The 18,913-nt window shown below is 40.7% G+C and overlaps 1 protein-coding gene across 1 annotated transcript; it reads left to right on the top strand.

Annotated features, from left to right (window-relative positions):
• The first annotated feature begins 211 nt into the window (after positions 1–211).
• Positions 212–1,356, top strand: LOC125374520. The gene is made up of 2 exons (XM_048385420.1): positions 212–353; positions 596–1,356. The coding sequence occupies exons 1-2, from the start codon at positions 319–321 to the stop codon at positions 1,215–1,217; spliced, it is 657 nt and encodes a 218-aa protein (XP_048241377.1). The 5' UTR covers positions 212–318; the 3' UTR covers positions 1,218–1,356.
• Positions 1,357–18,913: the final 17,557 nt, after the last annotated feature.

Raw genomic sequence — 18,913 nt, 5'->3', positions numbered from 1 at the left:
CAATGTGTGTTTGATAGAAAACAGTTTTGGGCTACTTTTCAACAAATCAGGTCTTTTCACAACACATTGTACACAGTGAAGGTTAGGAAAGTGGCGTTGTCTCCTTTAGACAATAAAAGGTACATACTCGATGACAGGGTAACATCCTTGCCCTATGGTTACATTGCTCCCGAGTAGAGACGATCCAAATCTCTCCTTGTCAATGGTTTATCGTGTTTAAAGCACGCACACTATCCCCTGTATGAAGAGTCGCAGACAGGCGGATGACTACTAGTCAAGAACTGCAAGAAGCATGCCTACACGAAGACACGTGTATACATGTATTCGATGGATGCACATCTTACCTATATCAGGTTAACCGATTATACTCGTTTCGTTAACAAAACAACTGATAGATAAAGGAAAGTAATGAATGAATTAATAGAATAACATATCGCTATGGAAACAGTGAATTGAAATAAAGGCAAATGTCGTTTATAACAGTACATTTTAAACACATATAGGAATGAATATGTAATGCGTATTGTTTTGTTATTTTTATTTATTTATTTTTATATATTTTTGTTTGTTTTTTGTTTTTGGTTATTATCAACAGCACCGCCATGAACTGCAACAGCTCAACGATGTCATCGATGAAATATCATTTCATCATCACGGATCGACGAGGACGCACAGTCCATGAGGATGAGCGATATTATAGCGATGAAATGTTGGCTCTGTCAATTGCTTTGGAGTTAGTTAAATCGACGCAGTTCCAGGTCTCAGAGGGACCGTATCGCATACAGCTCGGGAGTTACAACTTTGTGTCGCCGCTCCCCAAGCAAATGAAGATTGAGAAACAGAGGCTGGAGTTTGAACATATCCTCGATGGTTACTATGTCGCGGCACTGCGCGATGGTATAGAGATAAGAATTAAAGAAACTAACTGTCCATGTCCCGGATGTGAAATCAGCCATCCCTCGCAGCGACAACACACGTGTCTATATCCTAAGAGCTACAGCTCCGAGGTCACGTGGTACTTCGATGAGGTCATGAAAACTCTGACACACGAGGATCTTTTTCGAAAAGCAAAGCAACATATGGTTGAATATGGAATCGTTCATGCCGGCTATGATCCGTCACCTTTCCACGAGGACGAAACGTGGGTTCGTCAAAATTATTTAACTGACGAGAGACAAAAGAAATGGACTGTCACTTTACAAATAATAATGGACTGATATCACATTATCCTCAAAGCAAAGATAATTGATCAATGTATTATCACGGAAGAAATTGGATAGGGTCAGTGGCTATATTTATCATATCATTCACATAATTATGGTAACCTTGATAGACATGAATGATTAGATTTCTATGATGGAGAGATATATAATATATTATTATACAGTTGTACATAGATTCTTCTGAGGTGGATAGATATATAATATATTATTATGCAGTTGTACATAGTATCTTCTGTAATGAAACGCATGTGATATTTCATAGTTAGATGTGTAATAAAAATTGTTTTGAATTTCTTAACCTTGTAGTAATTATTGCATCGAACTGAAGCGAATCATATTCATGTAAAAATCATCAATCATCGATTTCATTACATATTTCCAGACAATGTCATCACATTCGAACGGAACAGATGAAAATTGTCTCATATTAGCAGTTGAAAACTAATTGTCAGCATCTCCGCATAGGGTTCGCTTAGGGTAAATATCATGAAAAAGTTGTATGCGGAGTTCTGCAAGCCTCTTCTGCGCATGCTTATCTTAAGCCGATCAGTCACATGTGAGCGAGCGCGGGATGCGACAGGGAGATGGTCATGATGCTTAAGTGTTTGTTAATAGTTTGGTTCTCCCTCGGCTCTGTACTTACAGAGAAACCCGAATTGGATATACGTACATGTAAAACAAACGGTGCCGGATTGATCGTATCATGCAAGAGGACAAATGTCAAGTACATACACATGAACGGAAAGCCTTTCGTAGGTATCGTCCGCATTGAGCTGGGGAGGGGCGATGAACTGGCGATTCGAGGAAACCTGTTCCCGGATCTGATGACAATCAGAGGGGGCGATGTCGAATGTTCCGACATCATATGTCCCATGAATGTCATCGACGTGAACGGAGTCAGATGCGGTAAGTAACCAATTTTTCACGATCGAACTAAATTTTATATTATAAATGGATGTGCAACACATGATTATAATAATTTTATTAATGAAAGCCTTCTCACTTGAAGATTGAAACGATTTTCTCAAACTAATCTAAAGGTAGTACCGTGTAGGTAACTCTCTCTCTCTGTGTGTGTGTGTGTGTGTGTGTGTGTGTGTGTGTGTGTGTGTGTGTGTTCTTGCGATACAACAATGAAAACAAAAGGTATACTTAGAATTGTTTATCTTATTGAACAGACATCACTCCATCGCCATCATTGAGGACGACGACAATGACAACCCCCACCACTGCTGTCACCACTTCCATCACGGATGCTGCGCTAACATCGTCAATGACAACCCCCACCACTGCTGACGCCACTACCGCCACGGATGCTGAGCTCACATCATCAATGACATTGTGGTCTAGTACCGAGACACTCACCACCACCACCACCACCATCATGACATCGTCAATGCCACGGACTACTGTGACACCAGCAGCTACTGCAAAGGATGATCTTATCTCATCTTCCAATTCCAGTATGTTACTAAAAGTCCTACTCCCTATTTTCATCTTTGTAATCATAATTTCCATATTGTTTGCTCTATTTTGTTTCTTCAAATCAAGAAAAGGTAACATTTGTGTTACTAATCATAGAAACTTTCATAGTCAATTTGAAAATAAAATATATAAAGATTGTTCTATACCACTGACAGATATGTAATGTATTATTTATCATTAATCATCATAAGCCTTTAGCACATTCCTTAAAGTAAGATTTTTGTTTTGTCTGTTGGTTTTTCAGTCATTCAACAGGAATTAGTTGGTGTGTTGATCATGATGACATTAGTTTTCCTGCTGCAAGTGCTTAAACTGATAATACGACACTGTAGTACACGACTGTTGAGATGTGTAAACGGATCCCGCACACCTTCGCTTAACACTACTGTTGTTGATGATGATGATGATGATGTTGATGATGATCTGCACCCCCATCACCTTTCGAAATCCCATCACCACCACTATCTCCGCATATGCCACCACCACCAACACCACCATCACCATCACCATCACCTCCCTCATCACCTCAGCGGACACCTGTTACCCAGTTACCTGCAACTGCTTCTCCAGTCCCTACAGCACAATGCTTGACAACAACTCCAATGAACGAACCCGCAACTCCAATCAAGGAAACCACAACTCTCCCAGTACGTACCCCACTGAGATATCTGACAAGATATCAGACAAGGAGAATTTCACTTGATAACTAAAAGAACTTTATTGATACTACTAGTATAATTGAGATGGTGCTGACCATTGATGTTGTGGTGCTACGATTGAAAACCTTTTTGTTTTTCCATATATATCATGTGATATGAACAAGTTCACTTGATAACTAAAAGAACTTTATTGATACTACTTACTAGTATAATGGAGATGGTGCTGACCATTGATGTTGTGGTGCTACGATTGAAAACCTTTTTGTTTTTTCCATATATATATCATGTGATATGAACAAGTTTTTGAACTCATCAGGGATGTGATAATTTGTTGTTTTGTTTTTTTCATGATCATGGATGTGATTTTATATTTATGTACAATCGAGATGCTGCTGACCATTCAAGTCCTAGAGCTACTGTTGAAAACCTTCTTTTTTTTCCATATATATATATATATCATGTGATATGAACAAGTTTTTGAACTCATCAGGGATGTGATAATTTGTTGTTGTTTTTTTTTCATGATCATGGATGTGATTTTATATTTATGTACAATCGAGATGCTGCTGACCGTTCAAGTCCTAGAGCTACGGTTGAAAACCTTCTTTTTTTTTCCATATATATATATCATGTGATATGAACAAGTTTTTGAACTCATCAGGGATGTGATAATTTGTTGTTGTTTTTTTTCATGATCATGGATGTGATTTTATATTTATGTACAATCGAGATGCTGCTGACCGTTCAAGTCCTAGAGCTACGATTGAAAACCTTCTTTTTTTTTTCCATATATATATATATATATATATATATATATATATATATATATATTATGTGATATGAACAAGTTTTTGAACTCATCAGGGATGTGATAATTTGTTGTTGGTTTTTTTCATGATCATGGATGTGATTTTATATTTATGTACAATCGAGATGCTGCTGACCGTTCAAGTCCTAGAGCTACGATTGAAAACCTTCTCTTTTTTTTTCCATATATATTATGTGATATGAACAAGTTTTTGAACTCATCAGGGATGTGATAATTTGTTTTTGTTTTCCTCAAAGGTGATTTTTAAGAAATACTTTTGTATAAAAGGAACTGTGATTCGAATAAAAATTCTTTAATGTTCTGTCAGTATTATGTCCTATTTTTTCTAAATGTTTAAATTTCTGATGTTTCATATCATCATGATGTTGTTCAGCTTGGACAGGTGTAAAAACTGAACTTGCAGGAAAATGACTTGAATTTTCCTAGTTTGTACTGAACATCATCTTGAAGGTATGGTCCAAGGGAGATAATTCGTAAATGATAATACAACGACTCGTACAAGATCATCCGACATACATACATACATACATACATACATACATACATACATACATACATACATACATACATACATACATACATACATACATACATACATACATATAACATACATACATATAACATACATACATATATAACATACAAATGAATAATTCCTTAACTTTTATTCAGAAAGTTGTTGCTTTACAGTAACATCTCATAATACCTAACCAATATTACATATATTTACATTCCAACAACTTCAGTAACATTGTTACTAAAAGGTTTCCAAAAGCTTTGCTTTCCTCGTTCCAGGAACACCATATTTCACTTTGCTTTGAACAAACATGTTTTTTGTTTTGTTCATAGTAGCTAATTTTCGCTTTTGCTGACCTTTTCCTACTTGTGTGAAAAAGGTCTGTGATGCAGGCAGTAGTTTTAGTAGTCGAAGGAAAGTTTGAAATTCATCATCAAGATTGTAATGAGTTTTCTGTAACACTAACTGTCGAATGAACTCGATGACATTGGAATGGTTGATAGTATGTCCATGTTTGTTTATCAATTCGAGATTAGTATTCCAATTGATGCGACCGAGAGCTTTTTGTTGGTTGAGATATTGCCACAGGGACACCAATTTCCCCTTAAGCTTATCCGACCGAACATCTTGTAACAGTTGATTTAAAACACTAGGTGGGTGTGCAGGCGTGTCCACTGCTGTCATCGTTGATGTACACCCTCCTGTTAGTTTGTTGTGTGGCGAGGTGATATTATCGTGGATGGACGTATCCCGCTCAGCCGGTGGTTCATCAGTTGTAGTGTTGTCTGGAGTCTGCTGCTGTTGCGGCATAGGGGCTGGTGGGGGTTTCAGGACTGGAGGGGGGTTGGCTTCCATCTTCGGAGGAGGTTGGATCAGGCGATGGTACGTCTCGCGAGATAACAGGATCATGGGTTTCGTCATGTTCGGGTGCGAAATACCTGTCGAGCGCTCTCACACAAGGTGGTAATATAAAGTGAAAAGAAACCAGCAACTCCCTTTTAGCTCTGTATCCTTCCCGTTTGCTGGCTAGTAACCGAATGATCTTTCTGTACCGGTACAAGGTCTTTTTCTCGCGATCCGTCACGGTAATGTGTCCGATGATAATGTTATGTAACAACGTGATGATGGCCTTAAACTGGTTTTTGGACAGATGAGACAGTAATGTTTTACGCTGTACAGGCTTAGACCGACTCAGTACGTGGAGAAAATCCACGTTAACTCGAATACACTCGCTCATGGTGTGAAGCGAACCTTTTTGTACGTATAACCTACAGGCCCGCCGTATGAATCGGGTTGGTCCACTCCAATCCGCCAAGCTTCTTTAAGAGATGTGATGCACGCTTCCTTCGATGAAAACCACATAGGGCTCTCTTTTAAGGTGATCTCTTCGGTCTGGTCCGGGGTAGCTCTTACGGACAAGGTAGAGGGTGGCGGGTTACACACGATCATCCAAAAGTAGACCTTGCTCATAGCGCGGCTGCTGTAAGACTGACTCGATTGAAGCGTGTTTATCGCTTTTTATTTGGGAAAATAGAGGGTGCAAAGTTCGCTGGGTAAGATGCCGGTGCGTAAGCGTCCGTATTCCGGGTCACTGTACGGCGAGGCGTCCACGACTAAATAGCCGTATTTCCTCCCTTCCACGGCATCCTTGTAAGATTCCGAAAAATACTTGCTTTGACCTGGAAATATTTGCGAGGCCAAAATCTTGTATTCGTGAGCGGAACGGGGATTGCTCATCAAGACGAACATATGCGTATTCACGCTGACCGTCCGTGAACAGGGACCTTTAGGGTAGACGGACTGTAGCAGATTGATCACGGTAATGCCCAGATGATGCGACAAGGTGGTGTATACGTTTAACATGAGTTTACTGGTACATATGTCCATCATGAGATCGTCTAACACGAGAATCATGTTTTTGCTCGACTGTTCGGACCACAAACGCAGTTGGCTTTCGCTGGGTAAAGATTCGTGAAACTGAATGTTAGCAATAGATTGCTGCACGTCGGCGTACAGATCCTGCCACACCCCGTAACAGTACACGATGAGGTCGGGTGGCTTATCAAACACTGTACTGGCATTCTCTAACAGGCGTTTCGTCCAATAGGTCTTGCCGCTACACGTGCCCCCGATCACGGACAAGGTGGTAGGTGTGATGAAAGGGAGCAAACATTTCGTGGACATATTTCACGGAGTATCTGTGCGAACTGATACATTCTGTCACCGGTGCGGGCTTATTTATGCAGCCCTCGGTACGAGTGGCCGTTGTTGACGTCTAGCCAGTCTTTGGAGAGCTCTTTGGGCTTCGTCTCTGACCTGTCTGACGTGTTCGTACTCGAATATAAACTGTATCAAGGGAGTATGGTTTAACAGGGTTCGCTTAATGCTTCTATTCGTCGTGTCGGGACGAGCGATACGTCGCAACATTCTCAAATAATGGTTGTGGGGATGAGGCTGTAAGAAACGACGATTCTCACCGACGTAACGTACACCACCGTTCGCTTTAGCATAGCGACTCATGTCCATCAGGTCTACATCCCACTGTTCATCTACTCGGTTGACGAGTACTTTGAGACGTTGAAATTTGCGATTCACCGACTTATGAAGCGTGTAAGCATCGTGCTTGCTCAATTCGGCTTTTACCTTAGACACACCCAACGTTTTACCACGTCTTTTTAAACTTTGTTGAAATTTGGAGGCACCGTAATACGCACCCGGGGACTTGGGATTAAAGTAATAGCTCTCTAACTCTTTCTGACGAGACGACGACGGTGTTACATGTGACTTACTAGACATGTTTCTGTCTCGTGAGGTAAACTCAACTGCGACCGCCCATCTGCGCACACTCTCTTTATATACACAGCAATGTTAACAAACACATGCATTGTTCAATACTATCATGCTTTATTGTATAGAATAAGTCATGTGAATTCAACTACCATACGAATAGCTATTAACACAAGTCAAGGATTTTCAACTACGAGGAGTAATTTTTTTCAAATATTAACATTTTTACAGCACGTCGCTTCAATTGTTCAAACCATTCTGGGGTTTTGAAATACGTGTTGCGATAATCTTTACACTGATAAGGTACAAAATTAAAGGAATCTTTCAATGATGAGTCATCAGCTAAAATGCTCATCCATCGATCTAACACACGTACATCCTTGAGATCATTCATTGACATTGTAAAGTATTTGTCCACCTGTTCCTCTTCCGTCAAGCGACAGGTATGGGATTGATGACCATCTGCTTCAAACATACAGCCAAAACACAATTCTCGGGATAGTTGACATATGAGCTTAGTCACTTCCAAGCAGTAACAGAGCGACAGCAGTTCCTCAGCGTGCTTGCGCGTGTGGTGCGCATCTAGTTCGTCGACACATAAGGGGAATGTTCTGATCTTCTTGATGATTATTCTTTTGGCTGTATCATCATTGTCTGGCTGAAACATATTGTCAGCATCTTTCACACACTCTTTCCGATTTTGAAACCAGTCCGGTGATTGAATTATTGTGTTTTCCTGTAGCTGTTCGGGTTTGCGGTGCACGTACTTCCAGGAGTAAAAAACCGTTTTTTCACTCGTCATTTTTACACAATGTTACTTTCTCACGATGCCTGATGTAGATGGATGCGACGCTGAAGACGGTCTGTGCTACGAATGATTAGTTATGCGAGGACTAACGTTTTATATACCATCTAATTTTGGAAAATGATATCATAGACTAATTAAGACATGTTCGTTGCGTACAACTGTCACTAACAAACCAGCAGACGACTATTAAAGCAGACGAACTTTTTTCTTATTCGCATCTACCCCGTTGAAGACGGGGGGGACCGCTAGCAGACGACGAGCACCTGTGTCAACACCTTCACTCCGCTTGTATCAATACCATCCTTTGTCCCCATTGTTACCACATCTTTAGGGAGGATTCAACGGTCTAACGCACATTCAAGTACCCCCCTCCATTGTCCACTCGCTCGCGCTTCATCGCTTTCCTTTGAAATTGGGAGGCAAACGCTATTGTTGTCATGAACTACTAACTTTTCCTCTACTACCCTTTACATATTCAATCGAATGTACGATTCCGACTACAACCCGAGCAAGTGTTTAAGAGTGAGTGAGTGAGTGAGTGAGTGAGTAAGGTTTTACGCCGCTTTAGCAATATTCCAGGAATATCACGGCAGGGGACACCAGAAATGGGCTTCACACATTGTACCCATGAGAGGAATCGAACCGGTATTCAGCGTAAACGAACTTTTTAACCACTAGGCTACCCCACCTCCCCATGTGTTTATATATCACTATCAAAAAGTGTTGAAACCAGGTGTTCGCGCAAAGGTGAGTGTGCCCTGCCCCACCTGTGGCATCCATAACAATAACATGCAAAGGCAAGTAAACTATTATTTGTTTTTGAAAACATACGTGATGAGGGAGTAACATTTTGTATTTTGTCCCCACCAAGCACACCAGCAACACAGCCAGATACACTCTGGCCTCATTCCTTAATCCTTAATACAATGTCAGCTGTCAAGCAGGGATAACAGTCTGCTTCACTAGACACTGGAAATTTGAAACATATTTATATTGGCAATGCAAATGACTGATGCGCTGGATTTAAAGTGCGCGATGCCTCTGAAACATCCTGTTTATCGCCTTACTTCTTTGATATTCTCAAACAGCTGATGTCACGGGTCCGTCAGCTCTGAAATTATCTGTTACTCATGTTTGAGGTGAGGTGAAAAGGGGTTTAACGTCGCGTCCTAGAATATTGCACTTATATAGCGACGTGCATGCACGTGTGTATGTGTCGGCTTGTACTAGTCGGGAATGATGCCGATTTATAGTGCTAGCTCACTGAGATATACCATGCCGCAGTTTAACATGAATACCCGACTCAGACACAGTATACTGACTCCGAGCCGACCAGTCCTTGTTTTAGCCCCTTAATGCTGAGCGCCAGACAGGGTAACAACAAGTACCATCTTTTAAAGTCTTTTGGTATTCCAGTTATATCGCTGCGTGTCAGCTTAATGTGGGAGGAAAGCCCAAAGTGTTGCAGGTCTCAGACGTTTATGATGAAACCTATGAGCACGGGTATGTTGCTGACAAACCTAGAAACATAATCGGGGCGAACCCACAATCATAGGTTTCTGGCGTGCCCAAGGTAGGCAATTCTGCACAGCGAATAGCCGCGCCTTAGACGACTGGGCCACCCGCAACAACAGCATGGAAGTGTCTTGCATCCTTCACTGTTATGTGTGTTCTGGTGTCAGTGTAGGAACAACAGCATGGACGATTGATGCATATTTCACTGTTATGTGTGGTCTGGTGTCAGTGTAGTAACAACAGCATGGAAGTTTCCTGCATCCTTCACTGTTCTGGTATCAGTTTAGGAACAACAGCATGGACGACTGATGCATCCTTCACTGTTATGTGTGTTCTGATGTCAGTGGTGGAACAACAGCATGGACGATTGATGCATCCTTCACTGTTATGTGTGTTCTGGTGTCAGTGTAGGAACAACAGCATGGACGATTGATGCATATTTCACTGTTATGTGTGGTCTGGTGTCAGTGTAGTAACAACAGCATGGAAGTTTCCTGCATCCTTCACTGTTATGTGTGTTCTGGTATCAGTTTAGGAACAACAGCATGGACTGATCAGTTAGCATGTCCGCATTTGTTTCTTGGTAATAAAGTTTGTAGGTCTATCATAAACCAGGTTCTCTTCTATTGACATATATCAGATCAGCGGTACAAAATCTGTCTGTCAATATAAAAAGGTATAATATTTTTCTTCTTTTCAATAATGATGTCTAGTTCTGCGGTTCAAATGATGGAAAATGTTTCAGATGAAGCTAATAAATAGATATTTAACAATATGAAAGAACAATGATGATATAACAAAAATCTCAATAAGAAAATTAAAAGATGTTGTAGGTATTGTTCACTTTGAGATTGACCATTTCTTTCGGGGGTTGGAGGGTTGCTGGCATTTTGTTTGGGGGAGGTGAAGTGTTTTGGTTCGAGACCACTTAGAAATAAATTCTCTCAATTCTTTCAGTACCTTCTCAGAGAGGAGCCCAAGTTTGGGAACACAGCATATTTGTCTGTCCAGGACTTTACAATTTTGTATTATTTTTTTTTTACTTCATATCATTGTGGCAGATACATATTATTGTATTATATAGTTATGTAAATTTTAGTTTTAAGTCATTTAAGCGTTGCATTGATATTTGTATAATGACAATTGCTTTAAGAATTGCAGGTATATTATTTCCGATTCTAACCAATGAATGTATTTTTTCCATCAACAGGTTTGGTCATTTTTGATACAGACTATAATAATAAGGACACAGAAGGTTGGGTCTATTATTAGCTCTATAGCTAGTTTCATTCTAATATGATTAAGGGTAGAAAGGTAGGGCTACCACATTATTACGTGGCCTGATTTAATGAACACCAATTAGATCATTCAAACTCTTGCCCTCTTTTTTAATTCAAATCTGCACTTCACATTCACCCTTTGCACCATCAGGATTGTAATGGAGTCATAAACAGATACAAATACCTCACAGGTTAGTTTAATCTTTTACATTGGTTTATGAGTGTGTACACTTTATATGTTATATTTGTATTGTGTGGGTATATAAAAACCAGTAAATTCAACCTTAACAATGGTAAATCTAACCTTAATGTAAATAACACTTTAGTCAGGGTTTAGTGCATTTCGGAGTATAGAATTAATACAAAAACTATCAAATAACTCATATAATTCATTCAGGTAATTATATTTTCCCTATGAGTGAATTGTTGCATGTTTGAGTGTTTGATTGACTGATTTCATACATGAGAGGAAGAATAGTGTATATGTGAATGCAAGTACAAATGTGATTTTAGCCTAAGTTGTTTTGATGTGTTCCATGCGCTTGTAATGATAATAGATATGTTGATTTGTAGTAACTGTAGAATTAATGTTGTATATTGTTTACACGGATTTTAGGTACGTTTGGCATATCTGGCTTGGTGGAGCTCAGTGAACGTCGTGTGCACCCTGGGGCCATACACTGGGTAGGAACTATGTTATTTTGCATTCTCGTATGTTTATGTGATACTGAGTATCACATCTATTCCATTCTTATTGCATTAAGACGTCTGTCATGTATATTTAATTTGAAGATATGAGTAAATCAAGGAGTTTTCTCTCCCCTTGTTGTATTGTCATACGATCTGTCATTCACGTTTCACCTAATTTGTGTAATGGACTGTTTTTAAACCTCAAGTATATTGTATGACGCTGTATATATTGAATGATATATTGTTTCAGGGTGTGTTAATTGACCGGAATAAAACGTTCTCACCCCTTAACCAGTGTCTTGGACCTTTGATGTTGCCTCCACACTAAAATGGGTTACAAAATGGAGCCCCAAGTGAGGACCAGCATTCTATAGAAAAGCACAGCCAGTACAGCCAGCCAAGCCAGTATTGATTCCAGTCGAGTGATTGTTCATCCACAGAGATAATCGGTACTGTGAGGAATATTCTTGACACCATGTGACTGGTGCATGTTAATTGTGTTGTTGACATTCAAGAGACAAGGACATGCTAGCTATGTAACACTGCCATTATGCTTTTGTACCCTGGGTATACCTTTGTTGAAATAATTCATTGCTGCAGCTTTTGTTTGTATTGTAAGTTTGCATTGCCGGCTTAACAAGTCATGTTTATGTTGGTACCAACACTTAGTTATTAGATATTAGATAGCTTTCACCATATTAGAATAGATTTTGGACTTAAGTTTATTTCTAACTACCTACCCAAGCCAAGCAATAAAGATGTAATTATATCTGTTATTTAGTTGTTTACTTCACATCATATGTTTAATTTAGACATAGGTCATCTACATCCATCATAGTTTATTTCTTTGTGTGGTTGATTGTGAGTAAGTGATTTAACTTGATTCTTCTTTACACCTTATACCTTGCCCACTTAAAATAATAATAAAAACAACAACAACAACAACAACAACAACAACTATAACAACATATATTTATATATCTATATCTATATATCTATCAAATATAGCAAATAAATAAACATTAAACCATAGTAAACTATTTTTAGGAAAGATTTATATAGCCACCATATTATATAAGCAAATAACACTCCTATAACACAGCACTTGACTTTGCACTGGTATACCCATACTTACCCTATTCATATATTGCCGCTTTGGGTTGTGTGTATTGGTTGGGGATTCATTTAGGCTCAACATTGGTGTAGTATATGCTGTGATATTTAGTTCTGTTTAACTTTGTTTGTCTTGGCGAGATAATATACATCAGTTGATTATTGCCATGAGCTAGGTGTTCACTTAGTCTGCTACAGTCAAGTTTTGGGGTTTTGATTTCGCTGGGTCCAGTCTGCTTCCTTCCTTCCTGCATCAAGGTTGGCAACTGATGAATTTATTATTTTTTTTCATTCCAGGTGTGACTCCGATGGGCAACATTAATGCTACTTGTTTTCTTTCAGCTTCTGTCTTGCTGTTACCATAGTGTCACTAGTTGTTTTACGTGTTTACTGGTAGTTAGCAATACACTTACCTAACCTTACCTGAAACCTTCGTACCTGTATGTGGGTGTTGTCACATTACCAAAGGGCACGTAGCCCTGTGGCTACAGTTCATCATTGAATGGACCAGTACATAGCATCATTTTGCTTGCCATTTCAAGCTTTGGGTTTTGGTAACAGTGAGTTACTTTGGAGTAATTGTGTGCTTTCCGTGAGCATTTGCTTCCAACTATTATATTAACCTTGCCTACCAACCTGCACGATGGAACTCAATCAGGAGGAACTTAAGAGTATGCTAATCATCTTTGAGAAGATGGGAATGGCACCAAAGATTGACAACACTGAAGAATTCAAGACTTGGCTCAAGGATACGTCCAAACAGGAAGGTTTACTCATTGGACCAGATGTCAAGCCACCTCTTCCATCAGCATTAGTCAAGGAAGGACAAAATCCCACTGCTTCATTTCATTATTTTCCCAGGATACCCTTCTTCAGTGGAGAAGCAGGCACAGATACTCCCTGTGACTTATGGCGATTTGAAGTTGACTGTCTACTCCAGTCTAAGACCCACTCCCATGATGTCATTTTGCAGGCTATTAGGAAATCTTTAAAAGGTGAAGCAGCTCTTATTGCCATGAAACTTGGAAGGAATGCTACAGTTGACAACCTGTTATCCATGATGAAGAGTGCCTTTGGAACATTACGGAGGAGAGCTACTCTCATGTCTGACTTTTATAGTTGTGTTCAAAGAGAGGATGAAGATGTCACCACATGGGGTTGTAGGCTTGAGAATATGTTATACCAGATAACGGAGCACAACCCTATTCCAGAGGAAGAACAGGGTGAGATGTTGAGGACTCGTATGTGGGATGGACTGAAGTCTGGACTGAAGGGTGTTGCTGCTCATAGGTTTGATGCCATCAACAACTTCGATGCCCTACGACTTTGTTTGAGAGAGATAGAGTTTGACTTAAAGAGAGACAAGTCTGGAATACCAACAAAGAAGCAGTCAGCCACAGATTATTAAGATGGTTAACACTTCGAACTCATCTGGTGCTGCAGCAACTAGGGAGGAAGTCACAGATCTCAAAGTCATGATGGAGGAGATCCGGAAAGAGATATCCGAGTTGAAGGAGCAGAGTCAGGCTCAAGCACAAGTAAACCAACAAGTTTACAACAACCCTTCCATACCTCAGAGACTTCATAGTCAGCCAGATAGACATCAAGGAAACATGACCAAGCCACAGCGGAAAGATGCCCATCCAAGTTATAGCCCTTCACCACAGGACAGGTACTTTCCACCTCAGTCTGCTTTTGGACCTTTTACACAGGTTGAAGGTGATCAACAGCAGCCAAGACGAGATGTCACTTATGAACCTGGTTCATATCCAAGCAGATGCACACAAGTGCAAGGTCCACCTAGTTGCTACAGGTGTGGATATCTTGGCTATATCACACGTGATGTCGAGTAAGACTAGATCACCTACGACACCCTTTAAACTTGCCCAGGCCTATGGGGAAGGGCCACCTATAGGTTTACTTAGGAGCCCTAAGGATAAGCGGGTACCTGGAGGATTGATAGGATCTAAGCATGATGAAGATCTTGGACACTCTGACTTAGTTCATCATCGAATAGATCTTGAGAATTCCACTCCTTTCAAGCAGAGGCATGTACGAGGAAGTCAGAACACATCGACAGGAACTTCTATCAGCAGGAGTCATCAGACCTTCGCATAGTCCTTGGGCATCTAATGTTGTTTTAGCAAGGAGGACGGATGGCCGCCTGAGGATGTGCATCGATTTTCGCCAGCTTAATAATCGGACAATTAAGGATTCCTATGCTTTACCACGCATTGAAGAACTGTTAGACTGTTTGGGTGGGATGAAATACTTCTCTGTGCTGGGTATGAAAAGTGGATATCATCAGGTTGAACTTGAGGAGGCACACAAACAGAGGACAACATTTACCGTCGGTCCACTCGGATTTTTCGAATATAACCGGATGCACCAGCCAATCAAAGATTAAAGGAACAGTGTCTAGAAGGCCTACATCTCAAGATCTGTTTAATTTACGTGGACGACCTCATCATATTCTCAAGGACATATGAATAGCATGTAGAACGGTTGGAATTGGTCTTCCGGAGACTTGAGCAGTGTGGACTTAAACTTGCTCCGAAGAAGTGCAAGTTCTTTAAGCGCAAAGTCCGATATGTTGGATATATTGTCTCTGAGGATGGTATTGAGGCTGACCCAGAGAGAGTAGAAAAGATTAAAGACTGGCCAACACCAACAACTCCAGAGGATGTCCGACGCTTCTTGGGATTCGCTGGCTACTACAGAAAGTTTGTCAAAGATTTCTAAAAAATTGCAAGACCATTGTCAGAGCTTATGGACTGGATCCAAGAAGTCACGTCAACAAACTAAGAAGGTTGATTGGAATTGTGGACCTGTCCAAGAGGATTCTTTTAAGACCCTGAAGACAAGACTTACTACACCACCGGTGCTTGGTTATGCCTATTATTCAAAGCCTTTTGAATTGCACACTGATGCTTCCACACAGGGTTAAGGAGCTGTTTTATATCAACGACAAGAGGACCATCTGCGTGTCATTGTGTATGCAAGCCGGAGTTTAACTCCTTCTGAAAGAAACTATTTGGCGCATAAACTTGAGTTTCTATGTCTCAAATGGTCAGTCTCTGAGAAATCCATTACTACCTGTACGGACATCACTTTGAAGTAGTGACAGATAACAATCCTCTCACCTATGTCCTGACTACTGCTCGTCTAGATGCAACAGGACATTGATGGCTTGCAGCCCTTGCAAGTTACAACTTCAGCATAAGGTATAGACCAGGTTCAGCCAATACTGATGCAGAAACGCTGTCTCGTTTACCCGGTTGGAATGGATCAAAACAGATGAAACATATTCCTTCCGACTCTGTTAATGCCATTTGTAGAGCCATTCATACTACCAGCTTAGTGGAGAGTTTGTGTCTCGCAGCTTCTATAGTTGGAGATGAAGAGGAGACAGAGGACAGATGTGATATGAACGCAAGGGACTGGAGGAAATATCAAGCCAAGGACTCTGCCCTAGTTGAAATCATTCAACATCTCACAAACAGAACTAGACCAGATCAATCTCGCTTCAAGGAGATGATTGCATTACTGAAGAATTTCAATCATTTCAGGCTGAAGAGAGGAGTGCTATACAGAGTGATCAGTGTGGATGGGGCTGAGCAGGAGCCACTGATTCTTCCGTCTAGATGTCGGGCAGCAGCTCTGCATAGTCTACATGACAACATTGGCCAACCTGGCAGAGACAGAACAATTTACCTATTACGGCATAGGTTCTCCTGGCCAGGAATGACCAAGGACGTCGAACTCCATTTGCAGAAGTGTGCACGATGTCTGTGACGAAAGACAGCTACTACAAGCCGTGCTCCACTAGTAAACGTTCAGACATCACAGCCACTCGAGTTAGTGTGTATGGATTATCTTAGTTTGGAACCTTCCAAAGGTGGACAACAATATGTTCTGGTAATCACTGATCATTTCACACGCTACGCTCAGGCATATCCAACCAAGAATATGACAGCAAAGACCACAGCTGAAGCTTTCTTCAACAATTTTGTTGTGCACTACAGATTACCAAGGAGGATTCATTCAGACCAAGGTGCCAACTTTGTTGGGAAGCTGATGTCAGAGTGATGCCAAATGTTAAAAATCGACAAGTCATGTACCACCCCTTACCATCCTATGGGCAACGGAATGTGTGAACGGTTTAATCGCACACTTTGCAACATGCTTGGTACTTTGGATCCAGACAGCAAGAAGAATTGGAAGGCATATGTAGGTCCATTAGTCCATGCGTACAACTGTACCCGCCGTGAGACAACATCACTATCTCCATTCTTCTTGATGTTTGGGAGACCTCCTCAGTTGCCAGTTGACCTCGCATTCGGACTTGATATCGATCCTGGAACAAGGTTGGATTATACCAGATCTCAAAAGGAACGTCTAAAACGCGCCTACGACGTAGCTTCATCATCAGCAAGAAAGGCACAGTCTAAACAGAAGACCTATTATGATCATAGATCCAGAGCTGCAACAGTAGAGCCTGGGGACAGAGTTCTGGTGAAGATCGTTGCTTTCGATGGAAGACACAAACTGGCGGATAAATGGGAAGAAGATGTCTATGTCGTTTTCGATCCACCTACCCCTTCCATACCAGTGTATGTTGTTGGTAAGGAGAATGGGGAGGGGAAGAAGAAGACACTACATCGGAATCTCCTGCTGCCAGTTGGGTCCCTTCCACTTCAAGAAATACCTGTTCCAAAGCATAGAAAACCTAGGATAACTTCACCTGAACCAGGGCCAGCCACTGAAAAACCTATACCAGTTCCAAAGCCTATTAAACAGAGGAAAACTTCACCTAAACTTGAACCGGATCCTGTTACATCTGATGAGGATGAAAATTGAGATGAGTCGGTCATCTATGAATATCCTTCACGACGTACTTCAGTGTCTGCTGACGATGCAGCTGACAGGCCAGCTGAAGATGAGACAGAACAGGCACCAGACTTGGGAGACGATATTTCTGTCATAGATGGAGAAGAGGTTGATGACGCTGACCATGACTTCCATGGACGGAATACATTTCCAGAAGAGGTTGATGACGCCGACCATGATTCACGTGGACGGAATCCATCCCATCCAGTTTGCCCCGATTATGTTTCCAGGTTTGTCAGCACCATACCCGTGCTCGTGGCTTTCACCGAAGTGGTAAAGGTCTGAGACCTGCATCACTTCGGGCTTTCCTCCCACATTAAGCTGACACGCCGTGCTATAACTAGAATACTGTTAAAAGCGTCGTAAAACCCAACTCACTCACCCCGATGAAGTGGATAACCTATTATTATCACTATGAAGGTGGATGGCGAGTACCAAACATTAAGATTTCGTACATCCTTTGGTGACTACATTTCACAACTTTTGATCTTGTCGCTCTTGCTCAAAAGTTCTTCGATCAGGGTTACAACATTCAAGGTCCTTTTAAAGCTTTCCAAATGTTTTATGGTAGACACGCGGAGGACAGTTCTCAGTGCCCAAAATGGTGTCTGATGTCTGACATACCTACTCTGGTGTCACCACAGATTTTCAGCAATCCATTCATTTATTTTTCACCACTTTTTTTTTAATTCTCTGGCCTTGACGTTTTATATTTACTGGGTCGGTGTTTCTGCTGGTGGGCTGAAGTTTCTTCATAACCTCAGCAGTTTTTATAGATTATGCTTAGTCAACTCACTCTTCACAGAATGATCTTTATCTGTATAAAGCCACTATTTCGGAAAATACCCCACGCTCCTAACAGTTAAATGATAATTTGTTTGGCGTGTGCGGCTGATGGGCACATCAGCTTAAGAAGACTGTTGCTATGCTTCGTTGATGTGGATATAGATAATGAAGACTAAATTGGTTTAGCTCAAATCCAGACGCAATCTTTGCAAAATATGAGAGAAAAGTAAAAGTCTCAAACATCAATTTATTTCAAACTTTATTTTTGTTCCAACAAAGCACAACAACACAATAACACAATATCAACTGGCTTTGTACATACATAATGCTT

The sequence above is a fragment of the Haliotis rufescens genome, unplaced genomic scaffold (assembly GCF_023055435.1).
Source record: "Haliotis rufescens isolate VD_foot unplaced genomic scaffold, xgHalRufe1.0.p SCAF_58, whole genome shotgun sequence".
NCBI lineage: Eukaryota > Metazoa > Mollusca > Gastropoda > Lepetellida > Haliotidae > Haliotis > Haliotis rufescens.
This window is presented reverse-complemented; position numbering and strand designations above follow the sequence as displayed.